Here is a 23,596-nt window from a genome sequence, read left to right as displayed (position 1 = left end):
AAAACCAGCAACTTGTAATGATTAAGTTAACAGAAGATGGTAAAATTCTTACTGAAAAGAACATGATTCAGGCAATTATCACTGAACAACTGATGCCCAGCAACATCTCTATCAGAAAGCCAACGCAGATATTTGTACTTTTGCCCCCTCCATTTTTCTCTTGACCTTGTACATTTGGTTTTTCTTTTTCCAAGTGTCAGAACAGTATTAATGTGAAGCTAAGTAGAAAGGAGAGATGAAGTGTATTCAAAGTGAAAACTCAAAGAGAAAACTTTGATTTGTAGAAACCTTTTACAGATTCATTTCACATGTTTGGGTTTTTTCATAAACAGCATCTAATTCTTGTCAGTGTAGTCTATGCAACAGTTTACATGCTATGCAATCCTTCCTGACAGCTCTTTTACTTGTCAGAGTGCCCCAGGTTTAAATGCTAACAGAATCATCCGCATCAAATGCCTACTTCCATTGTCATTTCATTTTTACTATGCGACTTCAGTCTGGAAAAGTGATGCCCAGCACAGCTGCACCCTTCTCATGTTGGTTATTCATCTTAATCATGAACACAGTGTTTATACAACTATGCTGAACCTTCCAGATCCTTAATCAGCAAAATCTCAACAGTTGTGTTCAGGGCCTGTGTACTGCCAAAAGATCACATGGCAACCAAACGAAACCAAGTCATGGCTGTGGGTCTGGGATTTTGTTATTGCAGGTTCAAAGCCCTCAAATATTATTGTCTCAGTAACCGTGGGTAGAAGTTAATGAAGTTTTCTTTGCTTCTGGATTCTAGCTTCTTTTTTTTTTTTTTTTTTCCTTCCAGTTTTGGTGCACAAAACTTAGTAAAAATGACAACTTACAGCATCTTGAAAACCAAACAGCACGAGCTGCACTTGACTGATACCATGGCTGTCAAAGTCTAACTCCAGTTTCAGTTTTGAAAGAGTCGTTGCGATAATTTTACGATCAGTGGACCGTACAAACTCTCTGAGGCTGGAAACGAGCGTTGTGATATGTTCCCATTTTAGCTTGGGTTCTTCAGCTCCCTAGTAAAAGAGAGAAGAAAAGAAACAGTTTTGATAGCCATCTTTTGAAACGTACACCCAGACGGACTTCAGCCAATAACATCACCTGGCAATATGGAGTTTCAGAAACTCTGCTGCTATGGTTAGCGAAAAGGTGCAGCTGCAGGTTAGGTAATGGTAGCAGCCCAGGAGCTCTACTGCTGAGCTCCCTGGTAACGCAGATTGCTTGACAAGCAAGTAGCTGACTTCATTTAATATCAGTTGCTGAAGTTCATATGCACACTATAGTCTGTAAGTCTCATTGTACAGGAAGGAGTGAAAAGATATAAATAACTGTAGTGTGCATGGAATACTACAAATTACTCTTAATTGCAAACAGGTACTTTGCAGTGCCTCTCATTTCAGAGTTGCCTCTGAGAGGCAACATGCAAAGTCCCACAGTCACATTTAAAAGAAAGGATTAGTCAAAGTTGTGCAGAATGCTCAACTAAAGTCTAATTCTTTCCTGGTACTTCTACACTTACCTATTCTTATAACAGGTCTACAAATCTCCCACCTTTCTATTATAAATATCCTTTTTAAAAGGTTTTGTGTTTTCGCATGAGCTACCAAAGCAGCAAAAGTTCAAAAGTATTCATCAGAATAACCACGTAAGTAACTAGGAGGCAAAGGACTGTATTTACTCTCTAAAGTTATGCCAACTGAATATAAATTTCAATTCCAGATCTTAAAATTAAGCCAGATATAGGAAACCATACTAGTTGTTCAAAATGAAGTACTAGATGCTTATTCTGAATGAAGCGATTATTTATAGACTAAAGATATCTAACACTGATTTCCATAACAGCAGGACACATTATGCTGTTTGGTTCTGTTGCATTTGCCAGTTTTACGTCATGAATGTTACAGCTGGCCAGACATCAAGAACTCTGTTTGCCCATAACATTGAGGTTTTAACTAACAGTTAATTCTGATCAGGATGAGACAAAGACAATTTGATTATTTGAGAGAAACAAAAAATAAAATAAAATAAAAAGCTCTAAAGCAGTCAAACATTCCACTGACCAAAGCACCTATCTCTGAGATAAAAGATCCTAGCCTCTGACCCTAATCAGCTTTTTGGAGAATTCACCTGATGATTGACTATATTGGTGGATCCTCACTCTGTGCTGCTGTAGCTGATCTCCTTTTCATGTAAATAATTAAAAAAACAGTAGGGCAGATAGGTGGACACAACACACTGTAGCCCTGGATTAGAAGAGCCAAGTCTTGATAAGGCATGCTGGGGACAGGGCAATCAGTATGGCTCCCTAATAAGATTTCTGGGAGGGTCATTCTTTTCCCCTAGCCCCCCCATGTTGAAATTGTTCTTATGAAAAGTTTTTGTGAAGGGAAAAGCGCTATCAAAACCTAAATCCTGGTGAGGCCTAACGAGCAAGTCAAGCTTCCACCTGTTGGTAACTTCTTGCATTTAAGCAGGACATAACAAGAAGCCAACTCAACTTCCCCTTAACTGCAGTTACTACTGCTTTCCCATGGTTTGAGTAAGTTTCCTACTCCTTGAGCAGGGTCCCTCTCTCAAGACAGAAAACAGTGTTTGGGAGTCAAGAGTTCTGCATCCCCTCGAAGGGCGGACAGTCCCACACACATACGCTTTGAGCTCTTTGGCTCTACAACTCCATGTCTCTCTGCTTCTCTCCTGGGCTCTTCCAGCCCCAGCTGAGGAAGGCGTAAAACACCAAGCACCCTCTCTGGAGTCATGATTGAGTTTCAGCCTCTCACAATCACTGATTATTCCTTTCATATGCATGCTAACAACTGCATCTGTTATAGCAACACTCTAGCAAAGCACAGATCACAGATCTCTCTTATTGCCTTCTATTTTAACGCTTTCTACAGTTACCAGGACAACCGTGGGCTCCTCTCCCCGCCCCCCAAGAGTTAGAAGCTCTTTTTATTGGTATGCCACCAATTTCCAAGTACATTAACTGTAGTACATGCGTAAGAATCATATCCGTTTGCATAAGTTTCTAAACAGTACTATCTTTAGAAGATGAGCTGTCACATTTTATACAAGTATGTTTTAGACCAGCAATACTTAGCCTTGAGAATGGAGTCAATTAACTATTAACACGCACACATCACAAACAAGAACCAAAAAAATCACATCATCCAATTACAGTGTTGCAACATTTAGCAGCATGGTAATGACTTGTAATTTATTTGGTGTCATCCTGAACTGATACATCATCATGAATTGTCCCCACAAAGGACTGCCAAAAGGTCATTCTGCAATTATTTTGTTGTTTGCTGTAGCTCCCACTGTTACTCCATCTTCCCTCCCCTCCATATGTGCTCCCAACTGTTGTGAGGAATAGCTGCAATTTATTTTCTCCCTAGCCCCCTCTTTACCCTTTTATGGCTGTTAGCTAGAAGGTAATGGCCAGTCAGCCCCATTTTTTTCTGTGCAATAACCTAACGTAAGGCCAGAGCAGGCTAGAAGACCTAAACCTCCCTCCATCAAAGCAGTCAGCCAGAACTCTAAAAGAGGGGCAAAGTAATCACCTCCTGGGGATGATCTGTCTTACATGAGTTGACCTGACAGCCTCAGTTAGTCCTACTTGAAAACCCCTGGCAAAATGTAATACTGTGAGAACATGTTTTTCTGTTGTCTGGCCAGCACTAATACCCAGTAATGTAACATTCACAAGCAACACAAAAGGCATATGTAATGCAGCGCAAACAATTTTAAAGCCTATTTTTAATAGCCCACCTAAAATAATAAACCATAAAAACTTACGTGGTGTATACTTTCTAGTTTAATCAAACTTTATTTTTTAATTGCTTTACTATATGTCATTTCAAAAGTTCCAGGTAACTGCAGATAAGTATTCAAATTCCATAAAATTTTTGCTGCATTCTGAAATGACTTTACCTGAGCCAAAGCTTCCATCAGATTCCTCACCACCTTCTCTTGGTCCTCAGTTAATATCCTGTGAAGAGTGGCTCTTCTTTCACTATCCTTCTTCAGCATGAAAAACCCTGAATCTTTCTCTTCAGGTGAAGGAGGTGCACTGTGATCCTCAAAATTTTCATCTGGGATGCTGAATGAAATACACTCAGTGAAAAGAAACTTCATAAAAACCACCCCAATACACACATTCCTAATCTACCACATAACATAAATGCCAGATAGCTCTTTACCTCAGAAAAAGAGACCGGATTCCCTTCCCATCTTTTTCTCCACAGGATTTGGCTCTTGTTTTGAAAGAGAATGGATCAATTTTTAATTCTGTATCAGGTGAGACAGAACCATATTCACTGCTGCTACTTGTATCTTCCACCAGAACTGGAACAGGTAAGGATATACTCCGAAGATACTCTATTCATATAGGAATATTCAGAAATTAGAATGTAATAGTGCCATCACAGTTCTGAAGTGTATTCTTTCAGAGGAAAGAGAAAGACTCCAGTCTCCCCCACACCAATACAAAATACTAAAACAAAATTGATGAAACACTCCTAAAGCTTATTCTTCCAGAATATTTATCCTTCAGTTCTGTATTTATTCAAAAGCTTCCTAAGATATGGAGGGTCTAGGTTCATTGCAAGTTCACTTACAGTTCCCCAGGGCTCAGTACTGAGGCCAGTCCTATTCAATATCTTTATTGACAGTCTGGACAAGGGTATTGAGTGCACCCTCAGTATGTTTGCAGGTGACACCAGGCTGAGGGGAGTGTTGATCTGCTTGAGGGTAGGAGGGCTCTACAGAGGGATCTGGACAAGCTGGATCGATTGGCCAAGGCCAACTGCATGAAGTTCAACAAGAAGTGCCAGATCCTGCACTTGGGTCACAACAATCCCACACAACACTACAGGCTGGAGTGTAGTGCCAGTGTAGAGCCACTGGAAAGCTGCCCAGCAGGAAAGGACCTGGGGGTGTTGGTCAACAGCCGGCTGAACATGAGCCAGCAGCATGCCCAGGTGGCCAAGAAGGCCAGGAGCATCCTGGCTTGTACCTGAAAGTGTGGCCAGCAGGACAAAGGCAGGCACCATCCCCCTGTATTCAGCACTGGTGAGGCTGCACCTCAAACACTGTGTTCAGTTTTGGGCCCCTCACTACCAGACAGACATTGAGGTGCTGGAGCATGTTCAGAGAAGGGCAGTGAAGCAGGTGAAGGGTCTGGAGCACAAGGCTTAAGAGGAACTGGGTTGAGGGAACTGGGGTGGTTTAATCTGGAGAAAAGGAGGCTCAGGGAGGACCTTATCACTATCTACAACTCCCTGAAAAGAGGCTGTAAACAGGTGGGGGTAGGTCTCTTCTCCCAGATAGATAACTAGCAACAGGACAAGAGGAAATGGCCTCAAGTTGTGCCAGGAGAGGTTTGGATTGGATATTAGGAAACATTTCTTCACCGAAAGGTTGGTCAAGCATTGGAACAGGCTGCCCAGGGAGGTGGTGGAATCACCATCCCCGGAGGTGTTTTAAAAATGTGTAGATGTGATGGGTAGGGACATGGTTTAGTGGTGGGCTTGGCAGTCCTGGGTTAATGGTTGGATTTTATGATCTTAAAGGCCTTTTCCAGCCTAAATGATTCTATGATTCTAACTTCACCACGGGCATGAACATGCATCTCATGCAAGTACACACTTTCAGTAGTAGCAAAACATTTCTACAGGATAGATCATCCAAGCACCTTCCAAGATCTTATTTTTCTGGGTATACATACATATATATATACTTAGATGTACTGTATATATACTATAACACATTATAAGATTTATCAGACTAATTTGTACAAGTTTACTAATCAAAGACTAAACTAATGAATAAACATGCATGTTGTCAGAACTTCTGATTTTAAATCCAGAACACGTATTACTACTGCAAGAAACTGTTCATGCCTATTTCACACACGCACATTTCAAAATTTAGTTTGATAGCAACTAAGTTTGAAGGCAACTATGTGTGTGTTTGGTGCCTGCCCCTTTGCCCATTTTTTTCCCTGAAAGAGATGAGTATCCTGTACCCAGGTGTGACAAGGCGACTTGAATGCCACTTTTCTCAATTATGGAATTTAGCCTAATGAAAATCTATGTTATCTTTCTCCAAAAAGCTCAGCTCTATTGCTACTATAAAACAGCCATTTAAATGGCCCTGTAACAACAATGCAGCTCTTCAAAGCTTGTATTACTCACCTGCCTAGACAATAAAACCACACTCTGGTAGGATTACAAATAGTGGTTTAAATCTGCACAATGAATTAGAGGCTCCTAACAGAGAAAGGTCACTTATTTTCATAATTGTGCCCATTTTTCTTCACAACATTTTAGGGTGACAAATTATACCTGAATAAGTGATAACCACGGTATCTACACATTTATGTTTTAATAGAGAAGTACGTTAAAACTCACCATTTGTGCCAGCTGAAAGAACTGTGGGAGAAAATCAAAATAAAAAAAGTTAAATGTGCTGAAATGAACTGAGAAAATAAGCATAGTCTAAAGGGTAACTCTCTTCCCATTTTTATGGACTATCTGGACTCTCCTGTCTGCAATCTCTAGAAGTGTAATTTATTGTGATTTAGAGTTGATTTTAATCGGGGGGTGGAAACCTCATTAAAAGCGATCACCTCCTTTACCTGCTATTTTTATTTCTTTTAGGTATCATGCTAAAAACATGCAGAAGACATTTTCATATGTATATATGCACACACACAGAATATGCACTCCTATTCTCAAAACCCCTTTGTTACCTTCCCTACAGGAAATAAATGTACATGAAACAAAAGTAATGCAGTGTATGCACATTTGCTATGGGACCAAGATTTTACTCATGTAGAAAACTCCCCTGAGGCTCAATACCATGTTCTAACTTTACACAAAATGTACTCTATGCAAACATTCTTTGAATAAAAACATATGCAAATTTTAAAAACCAAAAAACCACCACAAAAGCTCACAAAACCATAGACAGACTTTCAGAAACCTTATCAGAAAATATATAAAATCACCTATGTGACAACAAGATAACAGAACTCTGCTATGACAGCATTTCTGCAGCAAGCTGCTGGGACAGAAGGTTACAACTGAATGTTCATCTGTGATGGGGATGTGCTGTGCTCATCTCAAAGACTAAATCAGCACTTTCGGGAAACAGTATCATCAACAAAAGAAAAATTTGAGATTGAGTTTAGCAACACTTACCTGAGAGCTTTGATGGGGACTTCCTTTTTTTGCTTGAAACCTTCAAGAATTCATCTATAAGCAGCTCATGAGCAAAAGCTCGTTTATCAGGATCTGGTTCAAAGCAACGCAGTATGAAAGCCTTGGCTTCTGCAGACATGGATTCAGGAATCTCTGGGTGTATTTTGAACATTCCCACCTGAGACAAACAAAGGGAGAAACAATGGCCTACGCTGTTTTCCCAACACTAAACAGCATCAAAAAAGTCTTTAGATAGTAGAAGTGGTATATTGCTCTCAAGTTTTGGTATTATCTTTCTGTAACCAGTTTATTAATTCAGAGGAAAAAAAAAAATATTACAAACCGTACAAACAATTACATTAACCACCACACACAATTGCAAGTAGAGGCTCTTGCAAAGCTGAAATATTTTTTTTTTTTTTAAACACCCAGGCTCCTAAATTGCTGCTATTGCTCCATTACTCTCTTCAAAACTATGCAGCACTCCCACTGATTTGAATCAGCTCATTCTTCTTAACATCCTCACTAATGAAGCATTTCCTTTACCTTCTATCCCTGCAAGCTCTAATTCTAGCTTCTCCAAAACAGTCATAAGATTTCCTGTGTTTACAAATACTGGTCTGAGCTGTACAAGGAAGAAGTCTGACCTTAAACATAGCTGCTTGCGGTTCTCCCAGTTCATAAAATGGGGGTTTCCCTGTAGCCATCTCAATGATAGTGCATCCCAAAGACCAGATGTCTGCAGCCTTCCCATAGCCACGGGGTCCTTTGTCTATGATTTCTGGTGCCATATACTGAAGGGTACCTGTTTAAAACATACTATATTTTTTACTTAGGTGCACTAATGAGGCAAGTAGATAGCTAAAGGACAACAGGAACAAAATCACTGAGAAGTGAGCTATATTGGGAGAGTTAAAAAAAATACTCTTTATTATTCAAAATTCAAAAATTTCCATATGCATTCTACATAAAACTCAAAGCACTATTCAAAATATTATTTGTGCTAAAAGCAACTGGTATCATCTACTGATCTGATGATATCACTTGTCAATGACATTTACTAGGAGTATCAACAAGCTTTGGATCAGACATAATTTTCATTTCCTGTATTATAGATTAAGATCTAGAAGGAAGATAACTTTGAATTGCATCCAGAGAGGAAAAGAAAGTGAAACCTGAAATCTGAACCTGAAACAGCAGGTGATATGAATACTTTTCCTGAAGTAAGACAATCAACCTGACATGTGATTCTGCATTCTGTTCCATTTAGAGAAGAAATGGAAGAGCAGAGGATGGAATTAAAATAACAGTTACTTCTCATTTTGCATAATTATTTAAGTTAGACCTACTGCATGATTTAACATTCAAATCAAATTAGCAAAACATAATGAGGATCAAGTTAATGACAGGCTCTGTAGATAAGCAGTTCTGGAGGTGAAGCCAGGATGTCCAAGCCAGTCAGGAAAGAAAAAGAAAGTTTGCCTTTGATCAGCAAGATGAAAAAGTCACGTGCACAGAAGAGACAGACTCAAATACATAGGAAACATAGGAAAGACACAGCTCTTCTGTTGTAGAGGACTTTCATGTCTCAAGTGGAACTTCCAGAACAGCATTCTCTTTGAACAGTGCATACAAGAACAGCGTATAGCTTAAGATTAAGTATACAAAAAGTTATTCTTGCAGCAACCTTTTATATTGATTTGAAGTCACTGAAAGTTCAGCAGCTGAGGATTCTGACCCTACATGGACAGCTCGAGTGAGAAAAGAGTCTCCTCTGGCAACATACCAGTGAATGTTTCAGTACATGGGTTGATTCCTGCAAGTCTCTTTGAAGTTCCAAAGTCCGAAATCTTTAACACTCCACTGTACGTGTTGATAAGCACATTATCACCCTAAGGAACAGAACATTCAGAGCAATTATTTTTCTCTGCTGACTCTTCATCTAAGAATTCTTGCATAGCCTGTTCCTACAATGTGCTCTTTAGTAAGTAACAATTACCTCCTAAGGCTCTTAAAATGGGAGATGAAAGAGGAATCAGTAGTGGTTTTGCTTTATGTAATCCTATTATCTGAAACTTCATCTCAAAGTGAACTTCTCTACTACAGGAATACAGTTAAAAAATACTAAGAGAGGGGAAAAAAACCTTTTTTTTATTTTCTTCTTTTTTTAAAAGGGAACTTTTTCATCTGCAATCTCCTTGGAAAAGAACCTGCTAATATCCCATCCACAATCTCCTTCACTTCTAGCAAGCTTTCATGAAAGGTCAATCATGTAATTGAAAACAGAAATAAAAACATCCAATTTATCACATCTTAAGTATGTCAATTCTTCTAAAACAAAAAAACCCCACTTTTTGTTGGTGCAAATTCAAATCCACAAAGGTTCACTTGCCTAACCCACAGTACAGAACAGCAGAGAGGGTATGTGACAGTGAACTACCTTTGGGAAAAAAAGTTTTTAAATTACAGGACAAATAAATGGTTATACAGTTACACAACACTATCAGGCTTAATTTTCTGCAAATTCTTACCTTTATGTCTCGATGCACTATTTGATTATCATGCAGGTATTTTAATCCTTCAAGAATCTGCTTGGTGTAAAAGCCAATTGTCTGCTCATTATCTTTCAGTGGTCCCCATTTTGATCGTAGAAGAGCAGAAAGACTGCCTATAATTTTGGAGAGAAAAAAGTGAGAGTAAAAATCTAATTAAATTCTGCCTTCTCCACCAAAGGAAAAAAAAGTAACAACAAATACCAATCCCAAACCAAGTGTAGGCATCTCTTCTATAACCAAAGTTCTCTCCAGGTAAATGCTTACTTGCATCATCACTGGCTTGAGGAATTAAAATGTAAGTCTCAATATCTCCAGTGGCCTCAGCTGCAGCAGAGAAGCATATGCTTCCGCAAGCAGGCCGATCTGAACCCATTCAATCCAACCACTCTCTCCCTACCTGCTCTCCAGAGAGAAGCTGCCTCAGAGAAACGTTGTAAGAGTGAAAAAGGGCGAATGTGCATATGTATATGTCTGTACATACACCAACTCCACAGTTTCTCAAAAAGCTAGGCTCAAGAAGTGGGATTTTTGTTGTGTCTAGCTGCTGTGAGGTCTTTGGTCTCAAACAGAAGCACCAATCCACCCTTCTCCTGTGTTAGGTACCTGAGGAGGGCTCAGCCACCTGAGACCAGCTACAATCTTTCTAGCAGGATGACCACATATCATCTCTGATCTTGTATTGTGTTTGTGTGACAAGGTTTTGGTAGCAGGGGGGTTACAGGGGTGGCATCTGTGAGAAGCTGATAGAAGCTTCCCCATGTCTGATGGAGTCAATGCTGGCCAGCTCCAAGAGGGACCCACCACTGGCCAAGGCCGAGCCCATCAGTGATGGTGGTAGCACCTCTGAGAATGTATTTAAGGAGGGGGAAAGTTGCTGCACAAGCGCAATTGCAGCCAGAGAAGAGAGGAGTGAGAACAGGTGCGAGCAACAGCGCTGCAGCCAGCCAGGCCGGGGCAGGAGGGGCAGGAGGTGCTCCAGGCACCGGAGCAGGGGTTCCCCTGCAGCCCCTGGTGAAGGCCATGGTGGGCCAGGCTGTGCCCCTGCAGCCCATGGAGGTTAACGGTGGAGCAGATAGCCACCTGCAGCCCATGGGGGACCCCACGCTGGAGCAGGGGGATGCCCAAAGGAGGCTGTGACCCATGGGAAGCCCATGCTGGAGCAGGGTCCCGGCAGGACCTGTCGACCCGTGGAGAGAGGAGCCCAGCTGGAGCAGGGCTGCTGGCAGGGCTTGTGACCCCGTGGGGGACCCACCCTGAAGTAGTCTCATGGGAGGGACCCCACGCTGGAGCAGTTCATGAAGAACTGCAGCCCATGGGAAGGACTCACACTGGAGAAGTCCATGGAGAGCTGTCTCCTGTGGGAGGGACCCCACGCTGGAGCAGGTGAGTAGGGTGAAGTCCTCCCCCTAAGGGGGCAAGAGCAGCAGAGACAGCATGTGATGGACTGACCGCAGCCCCATTCCCCGTCCCCCTGCACCACTGGTGGTGGTGTGGGGGGGAAGGGGAGGGTAGAGAAAATTGGGAGTAAAGCTAAGCCCAGGAAGAAGGGAGGGGTGGAGGGAAGGTGGTTTTAAGTTTTGGTTCTGTTTCTCATTATCCTGCTCTGATTTGTTTGGTAATAAACTAAATCCCCCAGGTCAAGTCTGTTTGGCCCGTGGCAGTAATTGGTGAATGACCTCCCTGTCTTCATCTCAACCCATGAGCCTTTCATTGTATTTTCTCTCCCCTGCCCAGCTGAGAAGGGGAGTAATAGAGTTTTTATACTCTTAAAATGTTAAAAATCAAAGTGGCCAATGAACCACCAAACCAGTCACCCCCACAACTTACCACCTGGCACCTGTTCCATGAATATCTTAATGAAGCCGTTCTCACTAACAGAACCTAAATACTGGACAATGTTCTTATGTTTGAGATGCTTATGCAAAGCTATTTCTTCATGCAGAGGTTGGGAGTACCTGGAAAGAAAAGAAGCAGTTTATTCAATATTGAACTTCAGGAGGAAAGTCTTGTGTTTACTGTAGCAGCTAAAGTTCTATTTGAGGTCCCATGAAACACATCTACACTGAAAATGACTATGTGTTATATGCACTTAACAACAGCAGTTGTGACCACCACATACTAAAAAATTATGTAATAATAGTTAAATACACATAACAATATATATATATATATATTATTGGGACTAAATACACACACAATATTATAAGCATACACACACAGACGGAGCAGAATAAAATTTGTGGAAAATTAACTCCTCTCCAGACTAACTTGAAGAGAATAAACAGTTCGGCAAGTGATTGGACTCAGACTAGTGCCAAAGTGAACTAGTAAACCATAAAGTTAGTGCATAATTCAAATCACCTCAATAATGAAAACAAATTGTCATTTAAATTTTAATTATTTGAAGTAGGAGTCTCATCTGAAAGCAAGAGTGGATAGCTATCAGAATAAGAAAACAGGAATCACTTCATAGGGAGACACTCAGAAGAACCGATCGAAAGAGTTTTATCAAATGTAATTTAGTCCAAGGTAAAATATTTGTCAGAGATGTAAGCTTTTCAGCAGTCTTTTTGCCAAGGTGGTTTCCGGAGCCCAGATTCTTCTCCAGTATGGAACACCACCAGGGCCCAGCAGGTGATGTGCTCCCTGGGCCAGCCCTAACACTCTTCTTCCAGCCACGGGTGAGTTGAAATAAAGTCAGCTGCCAGGTTCTGCGTATTGTGTGGCAAAACATAGACAATATGCTGAGTCTGGTGGCTGTGTTCACCAAAGCACTAACAGCTGTAGTGTGACCTTCAGGCTAGCTGAAATAGATGGGCAAAGGCCTCCTTCTGCCGGTACAGATGCTCAGAACTCTGCAGCTCCTTCTCGCAAGTGGAAGACACACTCAGAAGCTTATACTGAGGGAGTACTAAACATCAACAGCAAACTCAATCTTGCGGCTACTTGCTACCAAAAGGAGTAGCTCCCCTGCCACCTTCAGCGGGTTGCTCTCAGCATAGACTTCGCATCAACACTGGTACATTCTCGTCCCCTAATGAACTGGTAGAAAACTTTTATTTACCTATTGGTAGGAGGGGTAGCTTCCTGCTGCCTCAGATCCAGGGGCTGGATCTTCCTGGACCCTGCTGAGTGCCAGGAATGCAATCAAAGCACAAACACAGCTGAAGGTAGGGGAGAAGTGCCTGTGAACTTTATTGCCTTTTGGAGCAGGTACTTACTAGCTCGCCCTAACAGCAGCATCAGGCTACAAGTGAAGGCTGAACTCTTAAAAAAGTGGAGGAAAAAAAATAAAAATAATTGGGCATTCTGAATATCCCTCTGGAAAACAACTGTTACAGAAAACAAAGCAAGTATTTGGTTAATGAAAAGTGTGATTATGCAAGTCTGAGTCTATTTACAAAGAACTAATTTGAGTTTTGGCTTGCTTCTCCACACATGACATATCCTGACTACACTGTTAGTCATTCAGAAATGCAAAACCATCAAAGATTACTGAGTTCTATTAATGGGATATTCATGCAAAGCAGCAACAGCAAGACCATTATAATTCTTCCCCCTGCATTTTTAAACTCCACAGTTAATTGGGTCTTGAGCAACTAAAATAATTTAGCAAATAAAGCCATAAGAAAATTCTCCAGTGGGATGAAGCTTTTGTTATTTTAAATCTTAGCCATTAGACTTTAAATGGTACGAAGAAAGGCAAATTCTAAATCCTAGAAAGCTAGATCTTATTATCTACACAACGTGACTTCACTTTAACTTGGAAAGTCGATATGGCCACTGGTACTACTGTGTACTACTGGAAATGCATTGAGGGCAACAGCATTGCAGGAATATTTCCTTTTCTTTCAGAACGTGTCTCCACAATCTAACATTTCCTGACAATTAAGTAAACTATTCAGTAGCTTTTATTTAACATATAGCAGTATCAAAGACTCACTGCTTATTGCACAAAAATAATTCAATTTCTGGCCATGCTCTGACCTGACTCAGAACGTAATTATTTCTTATGAATCCAAAAGATGGTCATTTTTACTTTGAACATGGTAAGAGTTAGCTTCAGAGACTAATCCTTTTCTTTCTATAGATTTCTATCAAAGTGCTAAAATATCAGGTTATAGCTAATCAGAAATGAATTAATAACTTTTTCTTCCTTTGTCATAAAAAGAATAATACCTGAAATTCATCCCAGAAATATTTTTGAAAGTTTAGATGAATGACTAACACTTTTTAGTAATCTCTTTTCCAGTATGCTTTGCATATTGAAGCTGAAACCTTTTCCACTGATAATTCTTTTAAAAATGTGTATTGGGGAAGACAATCTGGGTTTTTGTTTTCCTTTAAAGTAGTTACTGTTCTATTCAGGCTATCCTTCTATTAACCACAGTTATTACAAACAACAGATTTCTTCTTAGCACATACAAAACTTGCAACTCTATTTTGAGCCACGCGATTGTTTTATGTAATGAGGCCGTAACCTCTGAGAAATAACACACCTTGAACTTAATTTTACAACAATATAGAGGATGGAAGGATTCTGTAATCTAAGTTCTAGATCTTTAAAATACTATGAGTATGGAAAAGTTATTAGACCACACACATATCCATATTGAACAGTCAATATATACATGGATTCAAAAAATGTAGAAGGATTAATTTTTTAAACGTCAAGTAAGGACAGAATAACCAAAAGAAGGCCGGCAAGAGAGACCCATGAAAAAGAAACTGAGCTAGGACACCAGGTGGCATTACTGACCCTCCAGTCTGTAAATTACACAAAGAAAACTTAAGAGTTAACGCACAGTATCCTGTCAACATCGAGGCTCCAACACAATTTAAATAATAACACTTGATGCTGCATAGGTTGTAGAGAATAATGCTGGTTTTCAACAATTGGTGGTTTTACCCCCAGGGACATACATTCTAGACAAAAGAAGAATAACAGCCACTGTGGTGGGTTAGAATAGCCTCTTTTATTTACTGTTTTGAATACTAGCACACCCTAAGACAACTGCTGTGTAAGGACTTCCTGATATTAGCTGTAGATTGAACACTGCACAAAGGATACAGTTATTTCCTCCTACAGAGGAAATGCTGCATGCCAAAGTATGGGAAATCCTGCTGAAGGACAGATTATCCATTAGATCACAACCAAATGGGCAAAAGAAGACAAGAAACTTGGAAATATGGATTCCATTCCCGACTGAAATGATGGACAAAAATTTACCGGTTGGTACACTTCACATTTTACCCACATTCATTCAGCATGCAATTCCTCCTGCTACCAAGCAGTGTCCTGTCTTTATCAGAAAAGCTTCCTTCATAAAAATTATTTCTTTAACCATTTGGAAAGGAGGGATTTATCTTTCTGTTACCAACCATGGCAATGACACTATTTCCTAGTTTTCATAGCTTTCCTGAACAGAAGCCTGAGTCACAGTTTTCTGATAACATTTTACAGTCTGTCTGAGAGGCACTTTAAAGATGCAGGCACTCCAGTCACCTGTTAAGCAGCAGCTTGTACAACACCTGACTACAAAAACCAAAGGCTACTGTAGAATTTAAGAATAACTCGACAAGTTTAATACAGTCAGTTTCATTTGAAAAAAATCTTATCTTTAGACTTGCTATCACTTTTACCACAATATGTGTGGAAATCCATGCTTCAAAATAGGATGCACTGGAAGCCTCCACATAATACAAGCACTAAGGAAGTCAAGTGTTTGGTCTTTACATGGCAGCCTTTATAGATGAGGGCAATACATATATAAAGAAACTCTGCATTAAAAACTGTGGACAAAAAGATCACTCCACATGATTTATTCTAAAATTAAGAGGCTTTATAATAAATGACGCACAAACAGGAAAGGAAAATGACTTTATCACAATCCAGGGTCAGAATTTTACAGGACTGTGCAAATCATGAATTTCAGTAGTTCTTTTACAAGGACACTCCTGAGCATGTCTAAGTAGACAGGGCTTATCACTAGGTGTTTGAATGAGATTCTGCTCTTCAGCATAAACTACTAGCACCAAACACAGTAACATCTAAGTTCTTAGTTGTGATCAATCTATTTCACAACTTGGAAACATCTAGTTACAAAGACAGGGAACACCAATTATATACCACAGACAGGTAATTTATTAGCAGCTTTGTAGAAGAAGTACTCCTTGATCAGCGAACTGGTTGATCACATTACTGATGAAATGACGTAACACACACAATTTGGAACCAGCCACAGTTACCATACCTGCTGTCTCTCTCTGGGATTTCTTTAATAGCAATTCTGACTTGATTGCTCAAATCTCGTCCTGCATATACAATGCCGTAAGTTCCTTTCCCCAGAATGACTCGCTCGCCATTTTCATCATATTCATAATCGTACTGCAAAGCAAATAACATTAAATGAAATAGAGGGACAACATTTATTCCATTTGACCCTTTGCTCACAACTACAGTATTGAGGATGCCAGTTGCTTTCTGCAGACCATGGAGTAGGGAAGAAAAACACTTCAAGAAGAAAATTCAGGTATCATGCAGACATGTCTGTATTTCTCCACTGACTGTACAGAAAGCGCTGGCTTCTAAGGTAGCCATTTCAGGTAAATGCATAAAGCCAAGCTAGCCTGTACCTGTTCTGTGTAATTAGGCTTGCACATCTTACTGAACAGCATCTGCAGTTCTGCTGGCAGGTGCTGTAAAAACAAGAGAAGACGAGAGAGGGCACTCTGCGTCCAACTGAAAACTTCGGCTGACACAGAGCGAGCAAGGCAGGATACACTGAAATTTGTTCCAGACGCTCTCCTGACCTGACCACATCTTCCAAAACCAGCCCACCCTCAATTTTGCCACTGCCAGGTCATCCAGCAGAGTGTGCCAATGGAGGTCAGTCAGGATTGTAGCATATTAAGCGTGGGTTTGGCTGAATTTTAATTTCGAAGAGTTTAGAGCCCGTCCACAAACGGTCCTTAGATAGATTATCTGACCTGCCCTCTTGTATAACACAGACATGTAGTTTCACATGCTCACTCCCATGCTAAACCCAGTGGCTTATGCCTAGATAAAGTATTTTTTATTTTCCTCCAAATAAAGACTGTTGTCTTTTTAACAGAAGAGAGCATCCACTACTTCTCGCACCTTGTTTCAAAAATTAATTACTCCCATGGTGAAGTCATGCCTCTTAATTCAAATTCCTTTGGTGTCACTATTTAATTACATTTTTCTTCAACAGATTAAAGAGACCATTAGCACATCGTAATTTCCCCGTAAAAATACCCACCCACTGTAATCAAGTCACCCACTGCTTTCCCTTTTGCTAAAATAAACAAATTGGGCATCCTAAGGTTCTCACTACGGGTTGTTTTTCTGTCCCACAAGTCACTCCAGTAGTTCTCTTTGTCCCATCTCTGATTTCAGATGTACTATAAAATTCCAATGTCAAAACTAGGGCAGAGGGCTGTCTGCATTCATTATGCAGCACTGACTCTCTCAATTAGTTCTGGATGTCTCTAGAGCTTCAGGACACCAGACTTTCATGTGACAGGACATGGACTTAGATATTCTACCCTGTTCTCTGCCACCTAAAAGAAAACCTAAACACCCTAGTACTGCATTGCACCCAATGGCTCTGTACTCACTTTTCAACTAGCTGTATGTTCAGACAGAAACCCCAGGTGAGAATAGGGTGTAATGCCGTACCCAGGCAAGTAAAAATTTAGCTAACAGAGGTGGTAGCAAAAGGGTACCGTAAGTTCCAGTGTGTTATTGGGCTCAGGGTATAAACAGATTCCCAGCAGAACCAACATCATCATCTGATCTGAGTTCGCTGTTCGCTGCTGTGCTTGCCTACAGATGGTAACTAGCAAAGACAAGCCTTCCTCTACTGCAATTATGTCCTTACTTGTGCAGACAACCTGCCAATAATGTAAATGCACACAATTCCAGTGATGCATGAAACAGACAACAAACAGTCTTTAAAATTTAAAGAGATGCTAGTGCTGCCTGACTATGATTACACTCTGAAGTAACTGCTACAAGAGTCACCCTGTTATAAGCACAACTGAGTTCCAGAGTTGAGTAGCTTCTCAAGCGAATATGCTAAGTGAAATAAGACAGACTTAGCCATGCTGGTTCTAAAAACTAGATGTGGACCATTAAAAAGAATCATTAATTTATAAACAGTATAGGATAAAATTTTTTAAACAATACCTTGTCTAAATTCTTCCAGAGAAGGGATGCGTAATATACTCTCTTCAGTGAAATGCTACACTAGAAGCCCAAAACTCTTAGCATCTCCGGAAAAAAAAAAAAAAAAAAAAAAAAAAAAAAAGGTAAAAATACCTCTAATGAGTCTCCATCACATTCCCCTTCCTCTGTAGTCTTCCCTATTTCTTCAGTGATACTGTTCACCATGTCAAAAAACCTGTTAAAAGGAAAAGGAAAAAAAAACCAAACTAAAGCAAATACACACTTGAGACAAGAGAACACTTCTCTCTAATGAATGAGCCAAAAGATGGTTTTAGTAAGTATAAACTCAGTGTAAAAGTTTGTATGTCAGCAAAAAGTAAAAAAAGATTTTTGTTTACATTAAGAATAATCAGTCAAAATCTGCAGCTTTCCTACTTCTCCTAAGTACTCCTTTTATATGTGCAAGACATCCATGATGTCTAAAATTATTAATGGAATTCATATTGCAAAATCTATGTATCAGGTGAAATTCTCATTCTATACCCCCACTTCTTCATGTTCAATGAAAGCACTGAAGCATCGTGAGAAGTGCTGAGAAGTCTTACCTACATCCAGAGGAGTTTTTGTAGTGCAGGAAGGCTAGCTTCAAGTTTTTGCTTGAACGAAAGGTGGGTCTATTCTACAACTTTCCATTCAAAAACTCTATTATTACCTATGGCTTCTACCCCTTTGAAATAATGCAAGTACAAACACCACGTCAAGCTAAGGTATGACTTGCTAATCTTCTAAGAAGTGCTCAGATACAAAGGGGAACAAACACAGTAAAAGAATCTGTATGAACTACAATTGATGAGAGAACAAGCTAGGGATTGAGCTGGGAGGTGGCCGCAGCCTTTAACATGGAGTGCTGAAGTGATTTTTTTGTAAAGTTACAGCCTTTCTTAGCACAAAAAGACAAGAAATTTCCTCTGGGAATGCCTTCTGGATCAATTCAAGACCACAGTCCTCAAGCTTATGGAGCAGAAACACAGCTTAGAGAAACTGAGACACCCCTAATTTCGTGCAACAAACCCTTGTCAAGTTTCCTGTAGGGATACTGGTACAATCTTACTTATGTAAACACTATGTTAATGTGAAGGAAATCAAGTGTGCATCTTTGTAATCATAAATAAAATTTTAGTTACAGTGAAAGAGAAATCTTGACCAGGCCTTGCTGTTGCCTGAAATGTTCCCACTTCAGAAAGACCATTTTAAGTTTAGGATGCTTTACTGGACTGAGGGCAACAAACGCTTGTAGGTAAGCCTTAATATGATAAGTATTAGCAAAAGAATTCCACAAAGCATGTAAAAAAAATAATAATTTGTAATCGTATTTGTTTCTAATGTTTGTCTGAATTTGCACTTTGACCCTGCAAACCTCATACACCTCCAGGGTACTGTAGTACAAAGCTTTTGCATGAAAGATAGTGATCACTGAGGATGCTCAGATGCTCAGATCAACTTTCACCATACTTTTGAAACGGTCAGTCCCTGTTGTGCATGCAGATACCATCACAGGCCATGTTTTCCCTGAAATAACAAGCGACACACCTTCTGCAATGAAGTTCTGTGCAGAAATAGATTTGAAAGTCATCCGAGTTGTGCAGCACGTACAGGAAACAGCATCGTTCTTCAAACTTCGAAATGCTAGAAGAAGAGCCAAAAAGAACATGTTACTGGAAAGGTACATTCGGATTCTGCTGGCTATGTCAAACCCTCCAGATCAACCCACTTCATATGGCAAAGCACCAGATTAAACCTAAGCAGCCATAGTTTCTCTTCGTTGTTAAACTTGACTCTTGTATCCTCCAAAGTACACATTCTGCTGATTGCTATTATTCAGCTTGCTCCCCTAGTCCACACATTGCCCAAGAAAGAGGAGGAGCAAAAAAGTTAATAGGATTATTTCCATTGACCTGAGTCATTTCCAGTCCTGCAGCCAGGATGAAACATTCTTTCAGGATATTAGAAAGCTGGACTTTGAACTCAAATTATGAGTTATTCATGCTTTAGAAATCAGCCACAGCTCAGTTCTGAACACAAAAACTTCTGATCAGCTCCTTGTGAATTTGTACATTGATAATATGTCAGAAAATTATTTTAAAATTAAGTCAAAATCAAAAAATGAGGTGAATGACTTCACCACCCTTGCCCACCCACACCTTTCTTAGTTTTGGTTTTATCTGCTATAACAGCAGAACAAAGATAATGAACAAGTATGTATGTCATTTTCTCATGGATGCACAGATGTCCCAACAGAAGAGCAGAAGAGGTGCAAACTCTGGTACAGTTGTCAGCTTCTACCCCAAGTAGGCTGCAGCTCTTGCAAAGATACTAATTCACCAGAACTGTTCTACATGTAGGTCACTACTGTGCTGCTTACAGAAAATATTAAACATTATGTGAAATAGTTTTCTGTAACTTTTGTCACATGTTGAGTGCCAGGTGTCAAGCTGATTCAGCATAATTGATTGTTACCATATTAGAAAAGAAAAAAAAAAAAAGATGGCTGGGGTATTACAAGGGAATATAATGTAGCATTTGAGAAACCAAGACAAATTAAGTCTCCTTGTTAAAATTCTTAAGGTACTGGACAAAGTCCACAGTCTTAAGGACATCAACCTACGTTAGCTGGATCAAGATAGCCATCACGTTCGCATGGCACAATAAAGTAGAATGGTATTCTATGTTATGCCAAAGAATTGATTTGATTAACATAATAGTTTTTCTTTAAATATCAGGAAATACTTGTAATTTCCCACCTTTAATAGGAGATCCTTGCTGATCCTTGCATCTTTTTATGATTCCTTTATTGTAGAGCCGTGTAACTTTTGATAAACAAATGGCTCTTCAGACAAGCTGGGGGACCTGCCTTTCATAAAGCTACTTATGACAAGAGCAAGCTTCATTATAAGAATATTTGTCTTTGGGTGCAGTGACACATTTATTTTTATGCTAGGAAAAATTTGTAAGTGCTAAGTAATGTACGCATCTGGGAAGGCAGTCACTGTCACCAGTTTATAAACTAACTTTTCCTTCAAGATTTTCAAGCATATAGGTAAACTCTCCAGATAAGGAGTAACTGATATTAAATGAGTTGCTCATTCATTTCAAGTTCCATGTGACTTTAAACATTTTACTGAATAAACTGTCAGTTTAAACCTGACATGCACAGAAGCCACTGACTAAGACAGCAGCAAATAAAAGTGTAAGAATGTGGTGTGTACATAGAGGGTAGGCAAATTCATAGATACTTAAGCCCTTTAAGCGAGCATTTACATTGCTTCTATGTTGCTTTCCTCCCTGAAAAATAGTTGCTAAAGTGAAAAAAAGGAAGACTAAAATAAAACCAAGTTATAAAAAGAGACAAGATAATTTGCTCAGGAAATGCCTCATTCCAACAGCTCCTGAGCACACATAGTACCCACTCCTACAACAGCAGAACTGGGGCTGAATTTGCGAAACTCTGACGACAAAAAGGGAAGCACAATGTAGCATGGCCTTGAGCCTGGCTCGTGTGCATTCAGAACTCCCCTTAGTCAACGAGAAATACCGCAAATGCTGTAACTACCGCTTACTAATACTTCCAGATGAAGCAGCAGATAACAGTTGAGAGCATTGGCAGCAACCACAGAAAAGCAGCTCCATGGAATTTCTGTCTGCTTTCTAGAAGTGCAGCAATACAGACACCTCCCATTGCTGTAAATAAGTAGTCTGACGAGATTCTAAGCTCCAAGAACTTGGGATGGAAGATGAACATCCTTGTTGTCAATTTTTAAGCTATGAAGAAAACTGGATGCAGACCTGAATCCAATTTTTTCACTGTTTCTAACACTACATTCATCAGCATGACCTCTGAGGCACCCTCCCATAGAAACAACACAAGTAGCAGTTATTTCATAATCCAGCGCTTGTCCCAAACTCTGAGAAAAAACCACCTTGTAGTCTAGCAGCTTCAGTCTGCTACTTTATTTTTAATTTTTAAATTGGAAAAATAAAGATGGTATCTTCTTGCTTATATGATGTTAGCTCTGCAGAACAACTAGGAACTTTTCTGGATAACATAAAATGCAAAGCACTTTGGGGTAGAAGACGTGTTCCAAAAGCTCTGATGAAGCCTTTAAGATTAAACAGTACTTTTTGGCCCAATTTGATAACAAAAATTTGTGTTTGAGGTCAAGGCATATGACAAAAGCAGAATTATTTACATTGGCACACAAACTGCTATTCAATGGGTTTAAGTTAAACCCAAATACTATGACTCCCTGCATACAGAGTATGATTTAGCACTGCATTGCTCAGAGCTCTATGTACTTTCCAAGTCCCTTCACAATTCTTGAGCTGAGTTCTATTACTCATAAATAGGATGCTGATTACACCAGCTGTTACACAGCACACAGAAGAAGTGACCCCTCAGTCACTTCCTTGAAGTATTTACCAAAAACATTAGCTATTTCAATGCTAGATGTCTCTTCAGACCTTCTGTCTCCTTATGTAATGCAGTAAATATTTATGGAAGCCTTTGTTGAAAAACCTTCCAAGATCACATACAAAGACCTGCCTTGTATGTTAAGGTGGCACATCTAAAAGCAGGCTCTTACTAGTCTAGAAAGGTTGAGAATCCTCATAAAGCTGGAAACTCTGCCTTCCTAGACCACTTTTAAGTCCAGGAGCTTCAAAAGAGCCCAAAATAGTCTTGATACAAAAACAGATTAGAAGCAGACATGGTTCTGAAGGCTGTCCCAGTCTAAAGAATATCTGCCTTCATAAAACTAGGAAAACACCTGAAAAACACTGAAAAATTAAGTGATCAGAAACTTGCATTTACTTAGAAGAAAAAAAAAAAAAAAAAGAGAGAGAAAAGAGGCTTATTCAGTGTAATACTTGCATAAAATAAAGATTTCCCCCTGCAGCTCCTCATGGAGGCAGCCAGAGATTTTTCTAAGAATTCACAGTGACTCTTGGCTCACTATGAAGTCTTCCAAATAGTTCTGGACATATGTGCAGATGAAAAGATTGGAAATTCAATTGATAATTTAAATGACAGTTGACAGTTTAAATAACAAATGCAGGGAGGGAGAGTACACCAGAAACAATACTGACCACAGTATATTTTAATAAGAGGGTGGGGGAAGTACAATAAATAAATACTTTTTTTTTTAAAAAAAAAAACTTTTTGTTTTTCCTTTTTTTTAGAAGCACGCAAAAATATACTGTAACCAAAACCTAAACCAAAACCCAGACTGAACTAAGTGTATCATTGCAGTTTTTGCCTAAAATAAGCTGACTCCCACAGGACTGAATTTCTGTGCCTATTGATAGTTTGTTTTTTTAAGTTACTTTTTGGAAGGAAAAAGAATCATCCATCTGTGCAAAAACATCCTGCAGACATAGCAACAGCTTTGTGTGTATGGAACAGTTATTAGAACAAAGCAATGACTATTTTTTAAAAATGAAAAAATATAAGATTTCTGGACTTCTTTTAATTACACTAAAGGCAAACATCAAAGTATAAAGTTGTAGGATGCCAAAGTATAGATAAAGCCTAGGGAAAAAAAAGAAAGAGACTAAGATGAAGAGCT

At 39.6% G+C, this 23,596-nt stretch overlaps 1 protein-coding gene across 1 annotated transcript in view; it reads right to left on the bottom strand.

Moving 5' to 3' along the window:
- The window catches only part of MAP3K5 (mitogen-activated protein kinase kinase kinase 5), a 109,354-nt gene that overhangs the window by 11,464 nt on the left and 74,294 nt on the right, over positions 1–23,596 (bottom strand). The window contains exons 13-24 of the mRNA XM_055713600.1: positions 19,566–19,661; positions 18,129–18,210; positions 16,039–16,172; positions 11,612–11,739; positions 9,761–9,897; positions 9,016–9,121; positions 7,877–8,034; positions 7,230–7,407; positions 6,438–6,458; positions 4,227–4,404; positions 3,958–4,126; positions 858–1,043 (exon numbers count right to left, since the gene is read on the bottom strand). Of these exons, the coding sequence (XP_055569575.1) occupies positions 858–1,043; positions 3,958–4,126; positions 4,227–4,404; positions 6,438–6,458; positions 7,230–7,407; positions 7,877–8,034; positions 9,016–9,121; positions 9,761–9,897; positions 11,612–11,739; positions 16,039–16,172; positions 18,129–18,210; positions 19,566–19,661 (1,573 nt within the window). The remainder of the gene's footprint in view (positions 1–857; positions 1,044–3,957; positions 4,127–4,226; positions 4,405–6,437; positions 6,459–7,229; positions 7,408–7,876; positions 8,035–9,015; positions 9,122–9,760; positions 9,898–11,611; positions 11,740–16,038; positions 16,173–18,128; positions 18,211–19,565; positions 19,662–23,596) is intronic.

Source organism: Falco cherrug, chromosome 6, assembly GCF_023634085.1.
Source record: "Falco cherrug isolate bFalChe1 chromosome 6, bFalChe1.pri, whole genome shotgun sequence".
NCBI lineage: Eukaryota > Metazoa > Chordata > Aves > Falconiformes > Falconidae > Falco > Falco cherrug.
The sequence above is the reverse complement of the archived record's forward strand: the minus strand, read 5'-3'. Positions and strand labels throughout refer to the sequence as shown.